This window comes from Grampus griseus (assembly GCF_964374135.1).
Source record: "Grampus griseus genome assembly, chromosome: 19".
In the NCBI taxonomy this organism is placed as follows: Eukaryota; Metazoa; Chordata; class Mammalia; order Artiodactyla; family Delphinidae; genus Grampus; species Grampus griseus.
The window spans coordinates 7,855,970-7,873,747 of NC_139013.1; the positions used below are offsets into that span (position 1 = coordinate 7,855,970).

Here is a 17,778-nt window from a genome sequence, read left to right on the forward strand (position 1 = left end):
CCCTGCCCCCTGCCAAAACAGTGAAACATCTCATTCTTTTTTTTTTTTTTTTTTTTTTGGCCGTGGCACACGGCTTGTGGGATTTTAGTTCCCTGACCAGAGACTGAACCTGGGCCCTCAGCAGTGAGAGCGTGGGGTCCCAACCACTGGACTGCCAGGGAATTCCCCATCATTAATTTTGATATTGCATATTGAAATGATAATATATTGGAGCTACTGGGTTAAATACAATGTACCATTCGAATTAATATCACCTGTTTTTTTTAGTGTGGCTCCTGGATACATTTACATTACATATGCGGACCTACTGTATAGCCCAGGGAACTATATTCAATATCATAACCTATAATGGAAAAGAATCTGAAAAAGTATATATATTTCAGTTATGTGTATACAACTGAATCGCTCTGCTGTACGTCTGAAACATTGCAAATCAACTATACTTCAATTAAAAAAAAATGTTTCATGGGATTGCCCTGGTGGTCCAGTGATTGGGACTCCGCGCTTCCACTCTGAGGGCGCACTGGTTCGGTCCCCAGTTGGGGAACTAGGATCCCGTATGCTGCAACAAAAACCCATTCTGTATATGTGCCTGTTTTTAAAAATAAATACAATTTAAAAATATTTCATAAATGAAAAAAATAAAATCACTCATCCACCCCCCCAAAAAAGAAAAATATTACATATGTGGCTCCCCAGCTCTGCTCCAGAAAAAAGGTGGAGGAAGTGCCTGGAAATATGAATAAGGAGGGAGAGAGGAGAGATCTTCACTTTTTACCTTATTATTTTTAACAAGTGTGTTGGGTAAATAAAACCTTTGAAGAGAAGGGGGAAAGAGATTTGGGAAGGGGAAACCTCGTTCATGAAGATTGGGAATGTGAAGGCAAAGGGTGCCAGGCAGAGAAAGGGGGTGTCCTCAGGCAGGGGAGCCCTGGGAAGGGGGCTGAGGGGGTCCATCGGGCTTCACAGCTGAAGGAAAGACAGGAGGAAGCGTGTTCTGGAAACAAGCTTGAGGCTTTGTTCCCCACAGCTTCCCGGGCATCTTTGAGAACCTGTGTGGAGCAGGGAACCACGTGACATGTCCCAACAATTCTAATCAAGACTGAGGGGTAAAAAAGATCCAGTTACAACTGGCACCTGACCTGAGGGGTCAGCAGAGAGTGGGCCTGGGGGAAAGGTGTCAGGAGGGCAACACAGCTTCTGACTAACTGGTCCCTCTGATGTCCCCCTCCATTCATTCTCCACGTGGAGGCCAGAGGGGGCATTTACAAACAGAAATCTGATCACATCGCTCCCCTACTTAATGTCCCCCTTTCCCATGGCTTCTCACTGCCCTTCAAATAAAACCCAGCACTGACCTTGGCCTCAGGGGTCACACCCTGTGTTCTACTCTCATCTACCCTCCAAACTGAGCTCTAACTGAGCTCACCACCCTTCAGCCATGATGGCTTCTTGCTGTTCCTCTAAGAAGCCAAGACCGCTCGGGGCTCAGACCCTTTGCCTGCAAGGCTAGGCAAGTCCACCTAGCTAAGGAGGAGTCCCTCACCTCCTTCTGGGCTCTGTTCCAGTTACCTCCCCCAGAGGCCTGCCCTCAACACCCTGGTGAATACACCCCAGCTCAGTCACACTCTAGCTCACAATCACTTTCTGAAATGGTCATGCTGATTTTTCTGTTTGCATGTTTCTTGTTAATTTCCTACCTCTAGGTCTTAAGCTTGCTGTGGGCAGGAATTGTTATCTGTTTGTTCATTGCCTGGCATGGAGCTGAGGCTAAGAAAATAAATGCATGCTGAATGACTAAATCAATGAGGGACGGGGAGAGGCAGTCATTGTGCTTAGCTTTGTTGTAACCTTGGACTGCACTTTGGGGCCAGAACTGAACTTTTCCCCATGATTTGGGAAACTGATGTTAAATATATATATATATATATATATATATATATCTACAAGTATTGATTCCAGTGAGTTCAGATCTAAGGATGATGATGATGGTAGTAATAATAATAATAACAGCAAATACCTACAGTGTGCCAGGCACTGTTCTAAGTGTTTTGCATGGATTAACTAATAATAATAACTATAATAATATAATTTAATAATAATGACTATAATAATATATTAACTAATAATAATAACTATAACAATTCTTATAAAAAACTTATGAGGTGGGTTCTCTTGTCATCCCCATTTTACAAAGGAGGAAACTGAGGCTCAGAGAGGTTGAGTAACTTGCCCAAGGTCACACAGCCAAGAAGGGACAAAGCCAGGATCTGAACCCTGGTAGTCTGGCTCCATAATTCGTAACCACTGGCTCTCTGAAAATATCCTAAGGCTCCTACTCCCAGAAGGGGGAGTTCATTCCCACCCTCAATGACCTCTGCCCTCCAAGCTGACCCACCCCGGGCTGACCTCTGAGGCTGATGAACAATCCCTGACCCCTTGCCATCGCCAAGCCTCCTCAGGGGCCCCAGCAGCCCCACTCCCTACCCCCCACCTCCCGGCCCCCAGTCTGCGCTGACCCTGCCTTGAGCTGAGTGAGCGCTTCCTCTACGCGGGGCTGGTTGTAGCGCACCATGTAACTGTGCATGTCGGGGTAGTTGCTGCGGATGTTCTTCTCTGTGGACCCGTTGGGCACCGTCCCAAACTTCAGGGGCGGGTACTGCTCCTGGGGTCGCTGGAACTGGGGCAGAATGGGGAGTCATTAGGGCACCCCCCCAGGGGGCATTTGGGTCAAGATGTCCTCAACCAGCTGCTCCATTCTGGGGGACACTGGCAGACACCCCAGTCCAGAAGTGTTTCTCACACTTGCTCGCCATGACCCATGGAAACACTACTCTTCACCCATCACATACATCCGCAGTTATCTGTACGTATGTATGCAGATATGTATACATACACATGCGCCCACACAGTTAGGAGTAATATTGAAATATTTAATCCCCAGTATGGGCTGATCATGGTCCAATCAGAAAAGACACAGGCAACAAATCTCCAGACAGGTCCCAGAGGCCCCTGATGGGCCAGGCATTAACCCTTAACTTGCTGGATCATGAGAGGTCCCCGGGGCAGGGGCTGGCATGGCATCGGCTGGGGGCCGTTGCTAACAGTTCCCAATCTGTTCAGAAATAGTTCACTATTTTAACAACAGACCCAGCCAGATAGGTGTGTGCTGGCCTAATGTCGGGTGTCTACATGACTAAAACAAAAGTTTCATACAACCATACTCACCCTGATTACCTAAAATGCAGTCAAACATATTTTTATGCTATTCTAATCCATTCCATTAAAAAAAAAATGTCTGTTGTAATCCATTGAATTGGTTCCTTAACCTTCTAATAGGTCATGACACCCAGTTAACCACGTTAATCTCAAAATGGGCTGTGCAGACCACCAGTCCATGAACGAACTGTGATCCGTGATGAGGTAAGTACAGAAACTGAGAGAGTCAAGCTATTTGACAGAATAATTTTACGTCTGTTGAACCTAATAAAGATGTGGGTTGGAATTTTGCACGTCTTGGTTTTAAATTTTATTTTACTTTTCCAGTAATTCCTTTCTATCATATTTTATAAAAGCACTGGTCTCCACTGGATTAGAAATGTCAAAAATTAGCCCTTCATCACAGTTTGAGAAGCACTGATCTTGAATATTCCATTTGGCACTCCTGCCCCTAGAATATTTGGGGATACTCTCTTCTCCTTGGAATATTTAAATAGTTCTTTGTGAAACATAACCATTTTCCTCCAGAGTATTCCATTCTACCATTCTGGGACTCTTTCGAGGAACAGACCCCCCACGAATCCCCCCCCCTTCCCCCCGCCATCTGCCACCTACAACCTCAGCCAATTCCCTCCCTCCCCAAACACACATACCTTTCGGTCACTGAGCCCAGACACGGTATCCACATACTCCTCCTGGATCATGAAGGCGGCCAGGTTGGCTGTGTAGCTGGCGAGGAAGATGACGGCGAAGAAAGCCCACACCAGCACCATGATTTTGCTGGTAGTCCCCCGGGGGTTCTCCACAGGCACCGAGTTATTGAACACCAGGGCCCAGAGCAGCCAGATGGATTTCCCAATGGTGAAAGTTGAGCCGCCAGGGCCTGCAGGGGGCCAGGAGGGGGACATGGACCCCAAATCCCTTATGCTCAATGAGGGAGCAGAAAGAACTACAATTCCCAGTGGCCCCTGAGGCCCCTGTTGCCTCAGGAGACCACAACTCTATCCCAGGGGCTGTTGGGAAACGTAGTTCTATCTGTGGTCCAGGCACTCCGAGGTAGGGTGATGGAGGAAGGGGACTCACGTTTGCCCGTGGCCAGGCTGCGGTTGTAGCCGACGGGACTGAGGTACTCAAAGATGAAAACGGTGACGGCGACCACAGTGAGGCACATGACGAACATCATCACCCACACGGCAGGGCTGTATGGCTCTAAGGGCAAGGGGGTGTGTGGCCATGACTCAGCGAAGCCAAGGCTTGGGTGCCCACAGACATGTGAACAAGGTACAGCCCAGATCTGACCCCGTCCTACTCTGCCCCCTGCTTGGGGACAGACTCATTGCCCACCCAGACCCCTGGCAGGGGTGGCGGGGCGGTCTCTCCCAAAGAAAATCATCTCAATCATTTCTGTGATTTCAACCACCATATAGAAACTATCTCCTAATTATGTTTCCTGAGCCCCAGACCTGTTTCTCCACCTCCCCCTGGCAATCCCTCCAGGCCATTCATGTCCCACACGGAGCCCAGCACCGACTCCCAGGCTCCCCACCCTGGGAGTTCCCTGTCCATCCAGTCACCGCCCAGACCCTCCCTCCCGCATTTGCCACCCTCACTCCCTCCTTCCCTCCCCCTCACCAGCATCCTGTCAGTCCCCAGCCCTATCCTCCTGTCCTGCCTCCACCCACCCCCACCTCGGCCTTTCCTCTCCATTCCCTCTGCCAACACTGCTCAGGCCACATCCTGTCCCCTGGACCATCTCCTCATCCTGTCCTCTCCAGCCCTTCCCCCCACCACGGCCCTAGAAGCTCTTTCTACACCGAGAGATGACCTGGCCTCTCCCCAGCTCACAGACTTCTGTGGCTCCCCAGTGCCCCCAGGACAAAGTCCCTGCCTCTCAGACTTGTTTCCACTCTCGTCTCTGGACTGATCATTTTTTCAAGAACCCATTGCTTTAACCACCCAGAACTCACAGTTCCCCAAACAAGCTACATCCTCTCTGCCTCTTTCTCAATAGCTCCCCTACCAGAGGCACCACCCTGACCTGTCCATCAGCCAAACCTGAGTTCCTGCATCCCCTCCTCACACTGCTTCCGGGAGTTCACTGACAACAAACCCAAATCACTCTTTCTTGAGATCAGTACCCGGGATTTGACCTTCCTGGGCCAAGTGTAAGCGGCCAGGACTGCCCCTGTCACAGTAGGGTCACAGCCTGGATTGTCACAGCAGTATCTGGGGACACGCCTGTCGCCTCCACTGGGCCACGTGATGGGGCATAAACATGACCTTGTCACTCCCTTTCTGAAAGCAGGGGCCCCACGTGGTGCCTGTCAGGGTGCCCTGCAGAGACCTTGGTGCAAAGAGGAGGCCACAAGAGACACCGTTGGGGAAATAGACAGAAAACAAAACACCAGAGAAGGGTTGTCCCTTCTCCTCCCAGCCCTTCCCCTTCCCAGGAGCTTTGCTCAGACTTTGGAGAGCAGGAGGGAACGGACGTGAACTGCTGCCCTTGGCTTGATGTACGCTTTCCCTTTTGTCTTCTCCAAGCTCAGTAAATGAGATCTCTACCCAATCTACCTCAAAGCCACCAACCCATTGTGTGCCAGCTTTCTAACCGCATCCTAAGCCTGTTTACTTGTCTCACCCTCTTGGCCATCTTCCTATCCTGCACCCCAAACTCACTCTGCACGGACCTCTGCAGTAGCCTCCTCATGGGCCTCCTGCATCCGCAGACCCACTAGTGGGATATCTTAAAAGCCTAAATCTGATCGTATATCCTCACACCACCGCCTGCAGTTAAAAGCCTTGCCATTGCAATAAAAGTAAAACCCAACCTTCCTACCATAGCAACCAAGGCCCTGCTCGATCCACCACCTGATTCCCTCTCAGCCCTCACCTCCTACCTCTCCCATGATCACTCACTTCCCCCTCCCCTGGTCACACAGGCCTCCCGATAGTTCACGAACATTCCCACGTTGGGGCCTTTGCCCTTAATGTTAATCTGCTTGGGACACTTTTCCAGCCAGATCTATGCAGGACCAGGTCACCTGCTCAGAGGGACCCGCCTGTCCACCCACAGCAACACCGATCCTATTCTTCTCTGTTTCTTCCGTCGGCTTAATTTCTCGTAGTATTCACCACCATATGAAATGATCTTGCCCATGTATATCTTTAAGAGATTGTTTTCTGTCTCCCCCATGAGGCCCTGGGAGAGCTCTTAAAGGGCAAGGTTTCCTGTGCAGCCCAGAGCCTGGCACATAGTAGGTGCTCAGTAAACATTGTTTGATGGGGCCCATGCTCATCTCTTTTCCTCATCTCATACTTATGTACAGGGGAAGATGGTTTTTGTGGGGCCTGCCGCTTATACAATTTGGAGGGTTCTCTTTAAGAAACAAGAAAATAAAATTATGAATACAAGACCAGGTACAGGGCCTTGAAGGGGTTGTGCAGGAGAAGGCTTCTGAAGCTCAGACTTTCTTAGCTTCATTGTAAAATTGCTTCTGGTGGGGGAAATTCTCCCATTTTACAGGTTAGGGAACTGAGGCCCTCAGTTCACCAGAGTCACCCTGCTGGTACAAGCAATAGCAGGATGGGAAATGGACACACAGCTGCCCCCAAACCCCACCCCTTGCCATTCCAGGACCTGGGCTCACCGAGAAAGGCCGAGGGGGACACAGTGCCATTGCTACGCGCCACCATAACGCTGATGCCTGTCTCCACGAAGGGGACGGAGAAATCCACTATCTCGGACCGCTCCTCGTTGATGGTGAGAGAGCCAATGGCCATGTCCGCGCGCTGGTAGAACACCTGGGAGTGAGGACAGGGAGGGAGTGAGGGAACACGGCTGGCTCAGGACAAAGACGGGTCCCAGGAGGAGACCAGTGACAGGATGATAGAAAGGGCTAGGAGGGTGGCGGGGTGGATGAGGGGGACGCAGGCAGAATGGGGCAGGAAAGGTGGAGGTGAGTGTCGAGAACAAGAGTGGGAAGAAGTGGCCTCCTGCTGTATCCTCCTCCCCCAGCAAACCTCTGAAAGTTTTGGGCTCCATCCTCCAGGCCCGCCCCCTTTTCCTAATAGTTCCACCCTCCGAGCCCCGCCTCCTCCGCCCCAAGTGTCCTTCCTCCTGGCCCGGCCCCTCCGTCAAGGTGGGTCCTCCTCGTGGCCCCGCCCCTTCAAATCCAGGCTTCTCACCTTCGGCCACGCCCCTTCATAGTCCCGCCCCCTCAGAAGCCTGACCCAGCCGCTTCTCGGCCCTGACCTGGTCCCGACTCCGCCCCCCACCTGTCTTGTCCCGCCCCCACCCTGTCCCCGCCCACCTCACCTCCCCGATCATGCCGTTCCAGACACCATCAATCTTTTTGCCGTGCTTGCCGTTGGTGACCAGGTAGAGGTCATAGCTGAAGCCGATGGTGTGCGCCAGCCGCTTCAGAATGTCGATGCAGAAGCCCTTGCAGCACCGCTTTTCTGGGCGGGGGGCGTCCGGCGGAGGGCTGCGGGGAGCGAGCAGGCTTGGGGATGTTGGGGATCCCTGTGCCCCCCCCGCGCCTTATGGAGGGAGGGACGAGCAGCCGCTAAAACTATGGTGGGCATCGCTTTCTGGGGAAACTGAGGCTCAAAGGAATTACATGACTTGTCCAAGGTCACCAAGCTGGACGGCTTTCTGGGTCCCAAGGGAGGAGGGGGCTGGGGCTAGGACTACTAGGCTTCAAGAGAGAATTGTGAAGCTGGAACTTCTGGATCCGGGGCTGTCACCTGTGGGTGCGGTTGAGCTGGCTCCGGCAGGGGACGGAGTCTCGGATGCAAGTGCCACTGATGGGGTCGGCGGGCTCCACAATGACGAAAGGCCTCTCTTCCAGCGTGGCCACGGTGAGGTGCTGCGTGTCATCAACTGGCTGCAGGAAGCGGCCATAGCGGGACCACAGCGGGTACTTGAGGCGGAGAGTCTGCTGCTCCCAGCTGCCCACCTTGGCCAAGAGCAGGGGATTCAGCCTTCCTGAGGGGGACTTTCTAGAATGTTCTGGCCTCCATGGCCTGCCTTCCTCATAGCCGCGAGCTCCCAGCTCCTTCTCCCTCAGATTCAGGAGTCTGGGCATCCTCCCCCACCTGTCCCTTGGACCCAGGAACCCTTTCCTCCTTCAGACCCACGAGTCTGGGCTTTCTTCTACCAGAATCCAGGGGTCTGGATTCCCAGTCCTTCCCCTTAGGACCTAGAAGTCCAGGCTCCCAGCCCCTTCCTCCGTCAGAGGCCGGAATGCAGGGCCTCAGCCCCCACCTCTGCCAGGAGTCTAGGTCCTCATTGCTTCTTCCCCAGGACCCAGGAATCCAGGCCCTCTCCCGTGCCTGAGGTCAGCGCCAGGACTCACCACCTCCCACGTCCTGTCTCGGGTGAGGGAGATGACCACCAGGGAGGGGTTCACCAGGAAGCCATCCTCATTGAAGGAGTAATCCCGGTTATCCCAGGTAATGTTCATGAAGTACCTGCCCAGCAGGAAGGGAGGGGACACGTGGGGGCCTGAACTGCACCTTGGCAGCTGAAGGCCGAGAAAGTCCCCTGTCTACTGACCAACCCCAGAGCCCAGTGTGAATCTCTCCTCTAAGTTCTGGAAAACCCAAATGCGCCTCTCCTCTGCTAGGCACTCTCCCTTGGCAGCTCGGTGCCTCCAGGACCAGGTCCCAGACCCTCAGCCTGGGTTTGAGGCTCTAGGGGACCCACCTGCCTCTGCAGCCCGATCTCTGATCACTGCCCACCGTCAAACTCTCTCCGCCCAAACCCTTTTTCTGCCCCACAAATACTGAATGCAGGGTGTCCCCCAAAATATCAAGTGGTTTTCTATCTCTAGGCTTTTGTAGGTGCTTTTCTCTCTGCCTAGAAAAAAACCCTTGGACTTCCCTGGTGGTCCAGTGGTTAAGACTCTGCGCTTGCACTGCAGTGGGTACGGGTTCGATCCCTGGACGGGGAAGTTCCACATGCCGTGCAGCACGGCCCAAGAAAAAGAAAAAAACCCTTATTCTCTCCCTCCTCATCCTGACTAGTTCTTAGGTGTTCAAGACTCAGCTCACGTGTCCCTTCTTCTGGACAGAAGCCCCGGGAGGTCTCTGGACTCCCAGGTATCTCTATTATACAATGGCATCCTGTGCGCTGAATGCTTGTCACATCACCCGGGTCACTGGACCAGACCCTCAGCTGCCATCCTTGCCTCCTCGCTTCCCCCAACCCAGGCCACCAGTCCCCAAGCCCCGTCCTTCCTGCCCCTGGGATATCTCTGCCCCATCCCCTCCTCTCTGTCCCCACAGCCCTCCTGGACCCCTACCCCAGCCTCCAACTTGGCCTCCAGCCTCCAATCTTCCTCCTCCAGTCTGTCCCCACCCCACACCGGAGAGGTCTTTCTATACCCCAAACTGACTCCACCTCTCCCCTGCTCATAGCCCACCCATGGCTCCCCAGTGCCCCAGAACAAAGTCCAAGCCTCTCAACCTGGCATTCAAGGCCCTCGCGGCCTGGGCCTCTCCACCTAACCAGCCTCATCATTCCCAACCCCTAATTCTCCACCCTGAGCTATTGTGGTCTCATCAACCTGCCCAGGTTTTTCTCCCCTCTGGTCTTTTGCCCAATGCTCTTCCCCCTGCCTGGATTATCTATTTCTGGTGGACTCCCAACTGCCCTTGCAATCAAATCTAAACCCCTAACGTGGCCTAAATGCCCTGCCTGAGCTGGGCCCCCTGTTACTCCACCATACGCTGCCCACTTGCCCACTGTGCTCCAGGCACATTGGCTTTACTTCAGGCAATTCCAGCCTCAGGGCCTTTGTACCTGCTGTTTCCCCTCCCTCTCTTTACTCAGATCTTCAGATAGTTGGCGCCCTCTCTCTCTCTCTCTCTCTCTTTTCTCTGGCTGTGCTGCGCGGCTTGTGGGATTTTAGTTCCCCAACCAGGGATTGGAACCTGGGTCCTCGGCAGTGAGAGCATCAAGTCCTAATCACTGGACCTCCAGGGAATTCCCTTGGATCTTTCTCTTTATCCTTTTTTTTTTTTTTTTCCCGCGGTACGCGGGCCTCTCACTGCTGTGGCCTCTCCCGCTGCAGAGCACAGGCTCGGGACGCGCAGGCTCAGCGGCCATGGCTCACAGGCCTAGCCGCTCCGCGGCATGTGGGATCTTCCCGGACTGGGGCACGAACCCACGTCCCCTGCATCGGCAGGCGGACTCTCAACCACTGCGCCACCAGGGAAGCTCTCTTTTTTTTTTTAACCTCCAAATTTCACCTACTTGAAAAGGCCTTTCCTGACGACGTCACCTGACCTAGCACCATAGACGTTTGTTATACATTCTACCTGCTTTATTATCATCTCAGAACTTATTACCTGCTGATGTTTTTTTCCTTTCTTTTCTTGTCTGTGCACTGATTGTCTCACCTATGAGACTGTAAGCTCTGTGAGAGCAGAGGCCTTGTTCAACATTATACCCTGTTCATAAAGCAGGGCTTGGCACACCACAGACTCTTGACAAAGGGCTTTTCAATGAATGAGTGGATGAATGAAAGAGCAGTTTATTCTTCAGGTCTCAGCTTAGAAACCACCTCCTCCTGGAAACCTCCCTGACTCCGTAGCCTGACCCATGACTTGTATAGCCTAGTTTGGAAGGTTGACTGGGACCAACACAATTCCTCTCCTGGGAGGAAGTTAGCTGTGAGATTTGGAGGCATGGGTGATGGACAGGATGGGCTGAAATGATGAGTATCATGAAGGAACAGAAATTCTGGGTAAGCAGAAGAACTGGACAGCCCCTGGGAGTGACAAGCCTGAGACAAGAGATAGAGATAGAGATGGAGATGAAGATGGTGATGAAGATGGAGATGGTGATGGTGATGGAGAAGGGGAGGGAGAAAGATAGATACACACACACACACACACACACACACACACAGAAGCAGAGAAGATCAGAAAGAGAGAATCAGAATGAATTGAAAGAGTAGCTGGAATTGAGGAATTGGCCTCAATTCCTGATGTCTGGGTTTCTGTGCATGTTTGTCTTTCCAATAAACCCCTCTTTCCCCGGGGAAACTTGAATGAGACTCTGCTTCCTGCAACCAAAAATGTCCTGGCTTTTCAGTACTCTCCCCAGTGCTCCCACAAAGTCCGTGCAACCTCCATTATTGCAAATAACATGCTGTGTTGTCATTATCCCATCCCTGTCTGCTACCCCTACAGGACCCTGTGTTCTTTCAAGAGAAGTCCATGGTCTTATTCATCTCTGCGTTCCCAGTGCCCAGCATGAGCCCTAGTTCCTAGCGGGCGCTCAGTAAGTATTTATGAACAAGGGATGCTTTTCTCATCCTCTTGCCCCTGGATCCCGATTCCCAACTCCCCACCTCCCCAATTCTCAATTCTCCTCCCTTAGGCTTTCTTCCCCACCCATCGCCCCTTCCCAAACTCAGTCCATCCTCATTTCAGCATTAAAGTCCTCTCCTTCCACTGTCTGTCACCAAACTCATCAAGTTCTCACTCCCAAAGCTTCCTGGGGTGGAGATGCTGTTTCCCACCAAATCCTGGTCTCCTCTTCTAAAACAATCATGTGTCAGCTGGGCACACACCTGCCCAGCTAGAATTGACATTTCCCACATTCCCCGAAATTCCTTGCAGCTAGCCCAGGGCATGGGCAGGTGATATTCAAACTCTAACAATCAGTGCAGCACAGGCACTACCCAATCAGAATCGATGTCTAGCCAATCTGCATGGATGTGGCAGTACACAACCAATAAGTCAGTCCTGGCCCAGTGACTACGTTCTCACCGATGGGATGTAAGACTCGTCCCTTCCACCTCACTGGCCATAAAGGAAATGGCTTGTTCACCTCCTCACTTTCCCCCTTTTCATGCACTAGAATTCAGACATGGCCTACAACCCAGCTTCGACTGTGCGGAAAGGAGATGGCAGAGCAACAAGGTGGGAGGGTCCTGAGTCCCTGAATGACCACATGGAGCGATGGAGTCTCCTGATAGCCTGAATCGTGCACCTCTGGATTATTAAGTGAGAGAGGAACAAACTTCTACCTTGTTTGGGACATTGGATTGTCGGGTCTTTTTGTTACTGAAGTTCAACTCCTAGTCTAACTAGGGTACTTCACCAAATCTAAGATGCTATCAACTAGAAGACGTGTCACAGTTTTCACCTACCACAAAGGAAAAAAATGCACTGCCCATGAAACCTTGGTAGGCTATCAATTGTAAGACATGTCTTGGTTTCAAAGACATTAAACTATGCAAAAACGCGCATCCTAGAATCATGAAATATAGTAATACACTCACCGTATCTCAGGTGCTTTTTTCCAAATCACCTGATTTAACCCCAGAAAGGAGACCCAATTACGCTCGTTTTACAGAAAAGAGAGACTGAAGTTCTGAGAGGGGACGTGACCCATTTGAGGCCACTCAGGCACAAGTACCCCAGGTATTCAGGCTCAGGAATCTTCCCACAGCCCTCCCAGCCCAGCCCCACTCACCTGTGTAGACTCTCCCCTCGGTGGGTGCGGTTTTGGGCGCGACAGTCATGGCCAAGTTCAGGCAGGAAGCCATAGTCACGCAGCAGGGCCTGGGCACCTCTGGCCACTACGGCCACGCCAGCTGCCACACGCCGGGCCAGATCATCCCTCCAGCCTGCCGAGCGCACTGCAAACAGCCCGGCAGGCAGTGGGGCGCCTCCTGGCAGAAGAAGGGGCTCCCCAGGGGTGCCCGAGCCCCCGCCTCCAGCCAGCTGGGGCCCCACCATGAACCAGACGTAGCCAGGCCCAGTGAGGCCAGCCTCCTCGGCTGCCCGGAACACCGGCTCAGCCTCCTCACGGGCACAGAAGAGCAGGCGGATCTGCGCACTGACACTACGGAGCTGGGCGCCCAGCACAGCCTCGCCAGCCCCAGGGTCCAGCGTCAATGCCCCGCGGTGCTCCCAGCCCACCAGGCTGCCATCAGTCAGCACCTCAATGTAGGACAGGAAGGCCCGGTGGCCGGGGGCACGCGTGGTCACAGCTACAAAAGACGTCCAGTCGTATTCCTCCAGCACCTCGAAGATGACCTGAAGCTGCTGCTCTGTGGACGAGCCCAGCTGCAGGAAGGTGGAACCCTTCTCCTGCAGGGGAGGAGGAGGAAGATGTCAGGCCACCCCACGTGGAGACCTCAGCTCCCAGCAGTCAATAAGGGACCTTCAGCGACCAGTGAAGGGTTCACAGCTCCCAGGGGTCCAAAGGGGACCTCATCTCCCAGCAACTGATAAGGGCATCACAGCTCCCAACGGCCAAAGGCAGCTCACAGCTCTCAACATGGCAGGCTGACTAGCCGTTCGGCAAACACATCTCCTTTCCTTGCTGGGGCACAGAGCTAGACCTGGGTTATGTTTAACCACAAGACTGAGTTCTAGGCTCATCCATGAAAACCTCTCCCCCCATGCACCTTACTCTTCCCTGTCTGAGGGCAGATGCAGAGGCCCCAGAGGAGAAACCTAAGGGGTTACAGAGCCACAACACGGAGGAACCTGAGTCCCTGAGTCGCGGCTTGGAGGCGAGACTGTTTGGAACAAGAACACCTGTTTGGATTTTATATGAGTGAGAAACAACCTTCTATTGGGTTAAGCCACTGAGAAGTCGGGGTTTATCTGTTACAGCAGCTAACATTACTGTAGTGGACATACTCAGCATCCTGGGAGGGAACTACAGTTCCCAGCATCCACTGAGAGGGACTGCATCTCCCAGCAGGCCATGAGGGTGCTGAAGGTAGTCTCTCCCAACTGGAGGAAGCTTTGCTGAGTAGACTTGCCCTTCTCTGCTTTTTTTCCTACCTTCCTGTCCCCTCCTTTTCTGTTTCCTTTGCTGGACTCTCTTCCTCAGTCAGAATTCTAAACATAGGGGTGCCCTTGTTTCCTCTTCTGTCCTCTCTCCCTGGTGATCTCATCCAAATCCATGGGTTTAAACACTGTCTCCTGTGCTCTCCAATATGGTAGCTACTAGCCACCCATGACTATTCACATTAAAATCAATTAAAGTTAAATAAAGCTTAGTTCCCTGGTTGCACTAACCACACGTCAAGTGCTCAACAGCTACACATGGCTGTGGCTATCATATATGACAGAGCAGATGAAGACCACCTTCATCATTGCAGAGAATTCTATTGGACAGCCCTCGGGCCCATATCCAGACCATCTCCAAGACTTCTCGGCTCTGTTCAAAACATGACCCCAGCTGTTCAATCCTCACTACGGGCCCTGTCACGGCCCTCATGGTTACCACTCTCTTGCCTAGACGACAACAGCTTCCTAACCCATCTCGACTTCCTTTCTCGCAACTTCCATTCTCCAGACAGCAGCCAGAGTGATCTTTTCAAAATAGTAATTGGATTGCCTCCCTTCTTGGTTGAAAACCTTCCAATAATTCTACATCAGAATCAAAGCCAAAGTCCTCGCTGTGGCCCACAAGGCCCCGCATGACCTCGTCCCCGTCGCCTCTCTGACCTCATCTCCCATCACCCCAACCTCTTTGCTCTTCCTCAGACACCTCAAGTTCCTTCTGGCCTCAGGGGCTTTGCCCTTCACTGTCACCTTTCTCGGGGACACTTTTCCCCCCAGCTCCTCCCCTCCTCCGTCCTCAGGTCCAGCTCAGTTTTAACTCCTTGGGGAGGCCTCCCCTGACCACCATCTATTGAAGCCATGTCCTCGGTCATTACCTCTCCTTCAGGACCGATTTCAACTCTCTGTTATTTGTTTTTTCTGTCTCCCCATTAGAAATACAAGCTCTGTAAAAGCAGGGACCTTGTCTTTTTTTTTTTTTTGACCTTTCATAACTGTGTTCCCCAGAACCTAAAACAGCCCTGGCACAGAATCAGCCAATAAATCTTCCAGTAATGCGATAAGACAAGCAAGTGTACTTTCTCCCTAGACATGGGCCTGCGGTTAAATGTGTACCGGTTAGGGCTGTTGTCCTGAGGGGATGAGGCCTCCCAGAATGCCATGAGAGCACTGAGGGGCCCTCACCCTTGGCAGGTGGAGGTGTGCTCAGGGGACCACATTCCCAGTATTCAATGGGGGCACAGATGCAGCTGTGAGGACCACTCTTCCATTCAGAAACACTAAAGGGACTATATTTCCCAGAAGGCAATGTGTGTGCACCTAGCAGACAGTGAAACAGAGGGGCACACATTTCTAAGCAGCAATGGAGGTACAAGGGACCACGTCTCTCCGTATGCCAAGGAGGTGGCAGCCAGGAAGTAATAAGTTCATCTCTCAGATGATCTGCCTTCAAATCTTTGGACAACCCCATGCCAAAGAGAAGAAGAAAGTTGGACAGAGATCTTTCCCAGAGTGCCCTGGACACGAGAGAACTACGAGTCCCAGCCTCCAATAGTGATCTAGTCACAAAGCCGCCGGCCCCCACAGCAGGGAATTGGTGGAGACTTAGGCTCCACCCACTCAGGTGGCCCCATCCTCAGGCGAGTCCCACTTCTCAGTTACACTGGCTCCACCTCTGAATAGGCCCCGCCCCTTCTCAGGCACCTCCTCTTAGCTGACCACTTCTTAGTCCGCACACAAGGCTTGTTCAAATTCTGCCTTTCCCTACCAGAAGTCCACTCCAGCTGGCCCCTCCTGTGCCCTCGGGAGGCAGGCCTCTCTCCAGGCCACAGCCAGCTCCAGCCTCTGCCCCCGCCTTCCCTGTAGGCTCCTGGTTTTGACCTCTCATTGGCTGAGGCTACCTCTTTGGGGGGCCTTCATCTTTCCAGGACCACCCCCTGGATTCTTGCTTTCCAAGACTTACAGTTGGGTGAGCCCACTCCCAGACCGTCTTCCTCTCTAGACTCCGCCCCTTTAGTACAGAGCAGGGGTCCTGTCCTCCCTGGCCTCCCCTCTCACCGGCTAGCCCCGCCCCTTCCCTGACTCACCCCTTCCTTGACTGGCCTCTCCCCACTTCCTAGCTGCAGGGTTCTACCCCTCCCTCGCCCTCTCACTTAGGACACCTCTCTTTCTCATACTCGTCCTTTCACCAGATGGTTCTGTCCTCCTTCGTTGACCTTTAGACCCCATGCCCAGCTGGCCGGGGACCTCCCTTTCCCTCAGTACCTGATACTCCTCTTTCCTGGTCCCTGTTCCTGCCTTCCTGGCTCCCGCCTCCTCTCTAGCCCTCACCCATTTCTGAACCCCATTCCTTTTCAACTGACTCCCCCTCGCTGATCCCAGAGCCCACCCCTCACTCCGACCTTGCCATCTCAGGCGTGTCCCTTCTCGTTCCCAGTCCCCGCCCCTCACTGGCCGGCCCCGCCTCTTCCCCAGATCCCACCCCCTCCCCTGATTCACCTCTCTTGCAGCCTCTCAACTCTTCCCGTAGCCTGATCACCCCAGACCCTGCTTCTAGATGATTCCCCGGCACACTCCGTTCCGCCTATAGACCACGCCCCTCCAAGTCAGCCCCGCCTCTTACTTAGACCTGACCCTTACACGTGTCCCCACCGCATCCCCGATGGGGGCCCTCAGGGCTGGCCCCGCCCCCTTACAACCCCGCCCACCCACGACGGGCCCCGGCTCCGCCCCTCAGCCTCTGGCCCCCGCCCCGCCCGCGGGTTGCGCGCACCTTGGGCGTGAGCACGAGCGCGGCGCCGCCGTGCACGGCCACGATGGGCAGCGAAGTCTGCGCCGACAGGAAGTCAAGGATGGGCGCGACGGCGGGCGCGCGCGAGTCGTCCTCGAAGACGACGCCGTGCACCCTCAGCCCCGACAGCAGGTCGCAGAGCTGCAGCACGAGGCTGCGTGGGTCCGAGCCGTTGAGCACCAGCGCCACCGGCCGCACGTCCAGGCCCGGGCTGCGCACGGCTGCCGCCACGGCCGGGCCCAGTCGCGCCGCCTCGGTCGCGTACGCAGGCCCCGAGAACACGAGCGCCACGTTGAGAGGTCGCGCCCCGCCGGGGCCCCCGCCAGGCCCGCCGGCCCCGCCCGGCCCCGGCACCTCCTCCGGGAACGGGCTGGCGCACGCCAGCGCCAGCAGCAGCAGCATCTTAGCGGGGCCCTGAGGGCCGCGGGGGCCACCAGCGCCGCGCATCGCCTGCGGGCCCTGCCGGGCGGCCTCTAAGCACGCAGGCACGCGGGGAGGGACACGGAGGAGGGTGGGACGCAGAGACGGGGAGACACGGGGAGCAGAGAGAGATACGAATGAGAGACACAGAGATGGAAAGACAGACAGGGAGACAAGGTATAGGAAGAGATACAGGGAGAAGGGGAGATACAAGGAGACAGGGACTCAGGTAGAAGTGAGAAAGGTTGGGGTGATAGAGGGAGAGACACGGACAGAGAGATACGAGGCAAAGGGAGAGATACAGAAGCAAAGGAGAGACAGAGACCGAGGGAGAGATACAGAGGCAAAGAGAGTGGAGGTGGGTAATGGGGACAGAGAAGATATAGTGGTAGGGAGAAGACAGAGACAAGGTAGGAAGGGGGAGGACAATGAGACAGGACAGATGGGAAACAGACCCACAGAGATGGGATCAGAACAGGAGCAGAGAGAGACCCAGGAAGATAGGAAGAGATGAAAACAGTCACAGAGAG

General features: G+C 53.8%; 1 protein-coding gene across 1 annotated transcript in view; it reads right to left on the minus strand.

Annotated features, from left to right (window-relative positions):
• The window catches only part of GRIN2D (glutamate ionotropic receptor NMDA type subunit 2D), a gene marked incomplete at both ends in the record, with an annotated part of 28,042 nt that extends 10,767 nt beyond the window's left edge, over positions 1-17,275 (minus strand). The window contains 9 exons of the mRNA XM_082676549.1: positions 2,520-2,680; positions 3,873-4,102; positions 4,303-4,428; positions 6,867-7,020; positions 7,535-7,703; positions 7,966-8,177; positions 8,577-8,691; positions 12,710-13,329; positions 16,811-17,275. Of these exons, the coding sequence (XP_082532675.1) occupies positions 2,520-2,680; positions 3,873-4,102; positions 4,303-4,428; positions 6,867-7,020; positions 7,535-7,703; positions 7,966-8,177; positions 8,577-8,691; positions 12,710-13,329; positions 16,811-17,275 (2,252 nt within the window). The remainder of the gene's footprint in view (positions 1-2,519; positions 2,681-3,872; positions 4,103-4,302; positions 4,429-6,866; positions 7,021-7,534; positions 7,704-7,965; positions 8,178-8,576; positions 8,692-12,709; positions 13,330-16,810) is intronic.
• Between the last annotated feature and the right edge of the window lie 503 nt (positions 17,276-17,778).